At 36.2% G+C, this 9,451-nt stretch overlaps 1 protein-coding gene across 40 annotated transcripts; it reads left to right on the top strand.

The window, feature by feature from the left end:
• Window positions 1–913: 913 nt before the first annotated feature.
• LOC112722498 (uncharacterized) lies at window positions 914–8,988 on the top strand. Of its 40 annotated transcripts, XM_072207204.1 has the most exons (9): window positions 961–1,384; window positions 1,467–1,553; window positions 1,670–1,843; window positions 1,993–2,093; window positions 2,502–2,807; window positions 2,931–3,628; window positions 4,484–5,168; window positions 5,352–6,011; window positions 6,110–7,110. In XM_072207204.1, exons 8-9 carry the CDS (start codon window positions 5,898–5,900, stop codon window positions 7,034–7,036), a joined length of 1,041 nt encoding a protein of 346 aa, XP_072063305.1. In that variant the 5' UTR covers window positions 961–1,384; window positions 1,467–1,553; window positions 1,670–1,843; window positions 1,993–2,093; window positions 2,502–2,807; window positions 2,931–3,628; window positions 4,484–5,168; window positions 5,352–5,897; the 3' UTR covers window positions 7,037–7,110. The 40 variants fall into 40 exon arrangements, 25 of the variants coding, with proteins under 25 accessions (XP_072063307.1, XP_072063306.1, XP_072063310.1 ...); XR_011867698.1 differs by adding an exon at window positions 3,971–4,297 and having other exon boundaries at window positions 939–1,553; window positions 1,670–1,882; window positions 2,695–2,807; window positions 5,352–7,027; XR_011867697.1 differs by adding an exon at window positions 3,971–4,297 and having other exon boundaries at window positions 939–1,553; window positions 5,352–7,027.
• The last annotated feature ends 463 nt before the right edge of the window (window positions 8,989–9,451 follow it).

Below are 9,451 nucleotides of genomic sequence, written 5' to 3' on the forward strand. Positions count from 1 at the left end.
TTGTGCAGCGGCGTGTTCTTTTAGAACTAGTTTTCCCGATGTGCGTTATTAAAGGAGACCGGTTGAGTGCTCTTGCTCATCGTCACACCGTTGTAATTCGTTGCTACTATTGCTATCACAGTCTTCTATTTGCCATCTTGCTCCATATATTATGGCTGCAAAAAAAAGTTACATCAACTATCTCATTAAGAATGAAGACTAGCTATTCCGTGATCCTAAGGAAACTCAATTCTGTCATTAAGAATTTAGGCTTCCCTATACCGTGATCCTATAAACATCTCTCAATTTGACCCATGATCCGTTCGATCTGTCTATCTTGATTAACATTTCGCATAATTCTTCCAAATTTCTCCCTTTTTAATGTATTGGTCAAGTTTTTCTTTGTTTCAGTTGAACTGTGCTTGCTCCCAGGTAACAGTCGCAGAGAAAATTTCATCTGCCATATGCATCGTGTTATTTGGACGGACTTCTTTCAGTAATGCTTTCTTTGTTTGATATGGTTTTCCATTTTATACGCAATATGTCTACTGTTATTTTCCAACCTTATCGTCTATTTTGTCGCTTTAGCATCCCAGATCTGCTTTGTCATTGCTCTTTGCTATATAACATTTTATCTTCGCCATCCACACAATGGAAAATAACCCGGTTGCTCTTTATTCGCTAATCGAATACAATTCCTCATAAGTCATGCAAATTTTTTTTAAAGATACCCCTGTAGCCCACAACCCTGCCCGTCAAACACTTAAATTCAACCCAAATCAATTTATATCGACCAATGCTCCGGGTTTTATATTTGGGCCTTCAATCATGATGTCAACCCACCAAGAATTCAGGTCCCTTTACCCCAAAAGTTAACAAAAAAAAGCCCAATCAATAAGTCATGTGCAACGACCACTGCTATCCAGCCTAACGTTTGCTTTGACCAGGTTCAACCGTTACTGTAAACCTGTTCTAACATTTGGTTCTCACTCCCCTGCTGCCTTTGCTGACTTCGTCCTCTGCGTGCAGGCTTAGTCGCCATACATGATTGACTGGCCCGAACCGCTGACCTGATTGACCTGTTCGTCTCCAATCTTCAATCTTTTTTCCCTGCTTCGCCCTGTTGGTCACCCTTTCCCTGCTCGCTTCCGGTGGCGTGTGCAGATGGACGATCATGCCAAGCTCACGAGGCAGCGCCGCAAGGCTTCTCTTAGCAAGCAAAGGGGCCAATTGCAACCTTATCTCCGTTCAGACTATCGGGAAAATAGTTCATTCGCGACTTCTCCTTCTCATCTGATATCAGTTTTTTTCTTACTGCATAATGCGCCACTGTGTTTATGCATATAAACGATTGTCTTTTAATGGCCCGGAAGATCCTGCCTCTTTTAGTGTCTTCTATCTGGAAGTATCTGTTGTTGATTTTGTACAGATTCATTTATAATTCCTTGCTCGGTTTATTTTTCCTTATGTTTAATGTTTCCTCGCAGAGAATCCAAACATTCAAACTCACGTCCTGCCCCGAACGACACTGCCTCCACCGGTCGTCCTGACAGCACCGGCTGATACCCTTGCAGGTGATGTCACCTTGGTCTTTTATCTTCTTCGCTATCTATTAATGACCGCTAAGCGTATCGCTATCGGTTCTATGTTGGCATCGTTGATCGCATTTACCAATGTCCTTATGTCACAGGCTCATCTTCGTGCAACATATCTCACACGAGGGGCAATCCGAAGCATGCCAAAAGACATCAAATGTCAGCTATGTTCTGCAGTTTTACTTTGTTCGACGTGCTCGGTGGGATTACTTGGTTCAACTTCCTCAAAACCCCCCCCCCTCATCAGAGGGTTCGGTGTTAGTGTAGATGTACATCGAAACAATTTGTTTGTTTGTATCCATATGCATGTGGGTTGACTGCTTTTCGGCTGGGGTTGTTTCGCACGGATATTGGACTTATTTAATTTGGCTCTATCGTCTATCAATTACTGCTTACTCATTGGCATGAAAACTCGCAGGTATGGCTCCCACTTATCTTTATCTCAGCTGAGTCATGCTCATTTGCCCCACGCCACCGCTTCGGGAGTGCATGTATTTGTTGCGTCCACTACTGAACAAGGTCGGTACTTTTAACCATATTATGTCTGGGTCAATGCTATGGTTACTTTTATTGTGCTGGCTCAACAACAGACGTCATGTGCATCCCTCAAAATATTAATATATTAGGCAAAACTGAAAAAAAATCCAAGTTAAACTGCTTTGTTTTCTTACCTTTTTTAGTGGATTATGCATGGATCCTTTCACATCATTGCACTCCTCTTATTTTTTCCCCGTCTTGTGTCATGCATGCATAACTTTGCTCATTTGATATCTCCTCAATTATTTGATTGGGTAGATGTTTGGTCAATTCGGCTTCCTCGACAAAAATGTTTTTTCTGTGGGGCCAATATGTAGACTGAGGAGTGCCTTTCGAAAATTGGTCCGAATAACACTATGATGTTTGGTCTTTGTTGCATGAGTGGCAAAGTTACTTTGCCTTTGTTGCCAGTACCACCTCCACTATTGATGTTGCTGTTGGATGGTTGTGATGAAGTATCTATGCACTATCAGAAACATATTAGGTCTTTCATCGATATGTTTTCGTTCACATCCATGGCGGGAAAGATACTGTACACAATTAACAAGGGAGCGCCCCTCCCGTGTTTGTTATCAATGGCCAGAATTATCATTCCATTGGGAGTTTGATGCCACACCCATCTTGCAAGCCAAAGTTTGCACAGTTATATTTTTATGATACTGAGAATGAGGTTTAAAACCGAATTGATGCAATTAGGTGAGTTGTTTTTTTTTTAAATCCCGTTTGAACCTTTTTGCTCAAATTTTGGTTTGTTCGCTGTTTATGACATGCTCACATGGGTTGTTATGTTTGTTGTACTTTTTTTCCCTTTTTTTGTAGGCACGTTAACTAGCAAACTTTGATTGATAAAAAATTGTTACTGACCTCAGAGACATGCTTGATTCCCATAATTCACTTGCTAAGGTGTTTCGGTATGCTGCTGAAAGATTTGCTCAGGATTCAACGACTCCACTTCGAGTTCGTCTTATTAAGAAGAGGGATACCAACAGTAGAAGATACAATCTACCATCAACATCTGAAGTTGCAGCCTTTATTTTCGGTGATTTCGATCAAGAAAACCTTGCAAGAGATGTTATTATCGAAACACATTCAAACCTGTTGAAACGAATTGATGTTAATCACCCTCAGTATCTAGCTCTTCAATACCTCTTGCTATTTCCATACGAAGAAGATGGTTTCAGGAACGACATTTTAATTTCTGAAGAAATATCTAATCAAAATATATATAAAAAGGAAACCATTAGCATGAGGGAATTTTTTTCTTATCGCCTTCAGATGAGATCTCATGAGTCGCAAGTTATTCTAATATCAAGAAGTTTGTTCCAGCAGTTTTTAGTGGATAGTTACACCATGGTAGAGGCTGAAAGATTGCAGTATCATAGGCACCACCAGAACAAGTTTCGCTCCCATCAATTGCAAGGGCTTCATGAGTGTCTTATTCAGGGTGAAACTCAAGCTGCTAAAACTGGCAAACGGGTTTTCTTGCCATCTTCATTTGTTGGTGGTCCTCGATACAGGTATAACAATTGCAAAGATGCTTTTTCCATATGTAGGTATGTCAGCTATCCGAGTTATTTAATTACAATCACATGCAACCCTGAGTGGAACGAGGTTAAAGATTGTGTTGCCAGTTACGCTCTAAAGCCAAGTGACAGGCCAGACATCATATGTAGTGTCTTTAAGATCAAGCTAAACAAATTACTAAAAGACTTTAAAAAATGGATCCATATTTAGAAAGCCAAAAGAAAGTAAGCATTATTTATTTTGTTTTTTCCAAATTGGTACTGTTCGATTGGTTTTCTCCTTTTGTTGTTTGGCCCCTAACTTAGTGTGCTTTTGTTTTATTTCCTGCATTTTAGTTGTCTATATAGTTGAATTTCAAAAGCGTGGCCTTCCCCACTATCACATTTTGTTGTTTATTCAACCAAATCAAAATCCACAATCCTCCACCCATATTGATCAACATATCTCAGCTGAGATTCCTGACGAACACGTTCAACCGAAGCTCCACAAATTAGTTCAGAAGTTCATAGTTCATGGACCATGTCAAGTGGTTAATACTAGCAGCCCATGCATGGTGAACGAAAAGTGTTCCAAATTTTATCCACTCGCCTTCCGTGAGACAACAGTTATAGTCAATGCAAGCTTCCCGAAGTATAAACGCCCGGATAACGGCCGTTTCATCCGTAAGAAAAATGTCGATCTTGACAATCGATTCATTGTTCCCTACAATGCAATGTTAATTCTCAAGTATGGTTGTCACATAAATGTTGAGTATACTTGCCAAACATCTGCTATAAAGTATTTGTTTAAGTATGTTCACAAAGGTAACGACCGTGTAACCGCTTCGTTTTTTTTATCCCATGATGCAGATGATTCGGCTGTCTTCGTGGATGAAATTCAAAATTACTATGATTGTCGTTATATCTCTGCGTGTGAGGCTTTTTGGAGGCTGTTCGGTTTCGAGATTCAATTCAAACAACCTAGCATCATTCGCCTGCCATTCCATCTGCCAAATGAACAGCATGTGCTACACCAAGATCATCAGCTAATTGAAAATGTCATAGACAATGCTGCTGCAAAAGATAGTATGTTTATTGGATGGATGAGAGCTAACAAGGAATTTGATATTGCCCATAACCTCACTTTCGTGGATATGCCAACATATTTTGTTTGGAATAAGCAGGGACATATATGGAAGCCTCGGAAACAGGGTCATGTCATCGGTCGTCTTACCCATATTCCTCAGTCCCATGGAAAGGAGTATTATCTTCGTCTGTTGTTGAATTACCAAAAGGGGTGTGAATCTTTTGCAGATATCTGATCAGTAAAAGGTGTTATATACGACACATACAAAGAAGCCTGTTATGCCCTCGGGTTATTGCAAGATGACAAGGAATTCATTGATGCTATTAATGAAGCTAGCTCTTGGGCGTCACCTTCTTATATCAGGAGATTGTTTGCAATGCTTTTAATGTCGAACAATATTGCTTGCCCCCAAGTTGTTTGGGAGCAGTGTTGGCAACATTGTGCAGAAAACATGATTTCTGACTACAGGCAGATTCCAAGTTCTTTCTGAATTTCTTTATGCATTTGTCTCTCAGTTCTGCAACATTAACACTTCATCGTTATAAATCCTCTTTGCTTTAACCAAGTTTAGTTATATTTCTTAAGAATTAACTTATATAACAATAAAAAAACATTTTCTGACGCCCTGAATTTTTTCACATGTGGCTTTAGGTGTTGATATCTCCGTTCTTGAACTGAAATCTTCCATGCTCGCCCAAGTTGAACAGTTGTTGCAAACAAATGGTCAGACCTTAAAAGAATTTGCTGATATGTCATTTCCAGATCCATTGGATTCTATTGAACCTTATGACACAGTATTCTTTGATGAGCTCAATTTCAATAGAACTGATCTAGCAACCATTTCATCCGATCTGGTTTCCCACTTGAATCGTCCACAGCGTGTTGCATACGACACAATCTCCAACGCAGTTAGCAGTACCATGGGTGGATTTTTTTTTTGTTTATAGATATGGTGGAACTGGGAAGACTTTTCTTTGGAATGCGCTTTCTGCTTCCATAAGGTCGAAAGGTCAAATTGTCCTCAACATTGCATCCAGCGGCATTGCATCGTTATTGTTACCAAGTGTCAGAACTGCCCATTCATGGTTTAAAGTTCCGCTTAGTGTCAACCAAGATTCTGTCTGTAACATAAAACAAGACACATCGTTGGCACGTCTTATTTCAGCTGCAAAATTAATCATATGGGACGAGGCACCTATGCTAAACAAATACTGCTACGAAGCACTCGACAAGTGCTTCAAGGATATTCTTCGTTTTAGCAATGCGTTTAAGCCTAATGCTCCTTTTGGTGGAAAAGTTGTGTTCTTGGAGGTGATTTCTGTCAGATATTGTATGTGATTCCTTGTGGTTCTCGGGAGGATATTGTTCACGCGTGTATTAATTCGTCGTATTTGTGGCACTCCTACCAGGTGTTGAGGTTGACCGAAAACATGAGGTTGCGTGGCTGTTCACAGGATATCCGCGATGTTGAGTTAAAGAAGTTTGCTGACTGGATCCTTAACTTAGGTGACGGGTTATTGGGAGACAGTTCCGATGGTGAGTCGGTGATTAGGATACCGGAGAAGTTGCTATTTAATTTTGAGTCCCCATCTCTTCACGACTTGGTGTTGTTTGTTTATCCAGATATCTTACTTCATATTTCCAGCGCCGACTACTTTAAGGACAAGAGTATATTAGCACCAACACTTGATGTGGTGACCGAAGTTAACAATCATGTCATGTCTTTGCTTCTTGGCAATGAACGGGTTTATTTGAGTTCTGATACACTGTTGAATGAAGACGGTCACTTAGAATCCGAATTGTACACAATGAGCACAGAGTCTTTGAATGCATTGAATTGTTCTGGTATTCCACAACACAAGTTAGTGCTTAAGATTGGTGTGCCAGTCATGCTTCTTCGCAATATTGACCAATCTAATGGATTGTGCAACGGCACATGGATGCAAGTTAGGCGACTTGGTGATCATGTTATTGAATGCGTCATCTTAGCAGGGCGAAACGTTTGTAAGGTTGTTTTAATTCCAAGGATGAACATGATCCCCAACAATGAAACCTTACTTATCAGGTTTATCCGAAGGCAGTTTCCAATTATGCTTTGTTTTGCAATGGCAATAAACAAGTCCCAAGGACAGACACTCTCAACTGTTGGTGTGTATCTTTCAAGGCCCGTTTTCACACATGATCAGCTTTGTGTTGCACTTTTCCGAGTCAACAGTATGTCTGGTCTCAAGATCTTGATTATTGATTCCAATGGAACCGCATCAAATCATACTCTTAATATTGTGTACAGGAAAGTCTTTGTCAATTTATTTTCTCCCCTTCAGTCATTACTGTGATATTCAAGTTGGCTGATGCAATGTTCCCATACTTAGCACGGATCTTAAAACTAGTATACCATAGAGTTAGAGAATACCTATCTGCACTACGTTAATAACCCTGTTAAATGGAAAGAAAATAAAAAAGAATAGATAAACACTAATTAATTATATGATAGTTACATATGCAAATTGGCCTAGGATCGGACTAATAATGCAAATTATGAGCAAGACAACTTTATATAATAATAGGAATGAATCAATAAACCTATTATGTGGCAAATCATAAGAAATAAAGACGATAACCGAAAGATCAAGTAACAAGAATGTTTTTTTAAATAAAATAATAAATAAATTCTTAAAAATTTATATTTTGAATAAATTAGTTCTTAAAAAAGAATAAATACTAATAAAATCTTCTAAAATAATAGACGTAAATAAATTAGTTTAAATTAAAATTTTTAAATTTAATTATAAGAGACTAATATATCTAAAATATAAATTCTCCAAAATTTAGTTATCAATTTTTTTTTTTTTTTGGTATACAAGTAACAAGAATGTTAAGGTTAATCAATATCACAATATGTATATGGACCCACGTTTTCATCTATTAGCCCAACTAACCAATATAATGTATCTAAGAAATTTCCTCACAAGGACCCCTACACGACACCCGACCATACAATATATATTAATTATAAACCTTTAAACTCTCCTCTCAAATTAAAATGAAAATAGTTGTGTGTGTTAGAAACTAGTTTATAAAGTCAACTTATGGTCTCAAAAAAGATTAAAACAGACGCCCAATGATTAGAAGCAGAAGTAATAAAGAATGTTTCTAATCGGATAGAAAATAACACAAAAATAGAACATATATAATTCAAAATTTTCTTTTTAATGCATTATAAAACAGTTTTATATATGTATCAAATTATATAATATTATATCAAAAAAATAATTATTTTTTATATTAATTATATAATAATAATAATAATTTAAAAAAATAAATATAATTATATAATTATATAAAATATTTTTATTGTCAGTATATTAAAATTAATTTTATAATTCAAGATGAAAATTAAAAGTAAATGTTACTTGCTTAAAAAAAAAAAAAAGAAGATTCCAGTTCATGGGGGAAATAAAAATGTACTAGTAAGTTCTTTTGGTTTAGATAGATAAATCACATGTCAATAAAATAGGACATGTAGATACATGTGGATATCTAAGACCTATCCCTTTTGCATTGCCCTTCTAACCAGACATTTGATTAAGTAAATCTTGTGGCACAAAAGCCTAATGGGTCAAGAGCACTTATAGCAGAGTGTCCTCGTAATGTTTTCTTTGTTGAGAGGGTAGGGACCCTTAGCTTAAATTAAATACTGAATGAATGAAACTTCGAATTCATTGTTCCCTCACATACCCACCACAACATTATGCTAACCAAATTAATAAAATAAATAATCTCTTATAATGTCATATTAATTCCTTAGTGGCCTACGTTGCATGTTGTCCTGATTTTAGATGAAGGAACATTAACTATAGGGGATTCAATTGGACCCCTTTGAATAGTCCTACACCCATTTTGGTTCACAAAACAGATTGAAAATATCGACCCCTTCCTCCACTTGGATACATATTCTTTGATTTAGCCCTATTACATTTATTTTTCACATTGTGACAACAATGTGTGAATCGGCATTAGTGTTGTTTCAATCTGCAGAGATAGAAGAGAGGTAGATCGTACTTTTTTCCTGCTTCCAATCAAAGTGAGATATTCTCCAGAAAGTGGTCCCCTGTGCAGTTTCCAATGTGAGTTTTCTGTGTCGGCCAGCTTGGATATTAAAAGCAAAAAAAAAAGTCTATTGGCTTCATAGCTTGAGAACTAAACTAGTGATGAAGTTATTAGTTTATTGATTTACTAGTGTAATCAGTAAATTATTAATTAAATTATTTAAATTATAATTAATAAATATAAATTTAAAATATAATTTAATTTATATATATTATTATTATAAAAAAAGATAAATATAATAAAAATTAGTTTGAAAAAATTAAACTGCTGATAATTAAAAAGATAGTTAAAAAATTTTTTAATTTGTCCTGATAATTAAACTGCTGTATATGTAAGAGGATTTAAATTTAAATCTAATTAAAAAAAATTTTATTAACTTGTGATTTTAATCTATTCTATTTAATTTTGATAGATTTTTTTTTTTAAATTGTACCAGTTGGATTTAAAATTCGATTTATTGATTTTTCGGTTGAATAAATGGATTCGATTCGATTTTAATAATTATGATTGGATACAAATATTTTAAAAGTATATAAATAGTAATAAGTAACTCAAAGAAAAATAGAAACAAAAAAACTAAAGAAACTTTTAATTAATAATTTGTATATTAAACAAAAATACTTCTTAATTATTTTGTAAAA

Source organism: Arachis hypogaea, chromosome 11 (assembly GCF_003086295.3).
Source record: "Arachis hypogaea cultivar Tifrunner chromosome 11, arahy.Tifrunner.gnm2.J5K5, whole genome shotgun sequence".
Classification (NCBI taxonomy): Eukaryota; Viridiplantae; Streptophyta; class Magnoliopsida; order Fabales; family Fabaceae; genus Arachis; species Arachis hypogaea.

Coding starts and splice junctions, on each gene's coding strand:
- LOC112722498 (XM_072207199.1), top strand. CDS start 5,898: ATGCTAAACAAATACTGCTACGAAGCACTCGACAAGTGCTTCAAGGAT. Junction 6,012..6,109: donor GAAAAGTTGTGTTCTTGGAG/GTGATTTCTGTC, acceptor CACTCCTACCAG/GTGTTGAGGTTGACCGAAAA.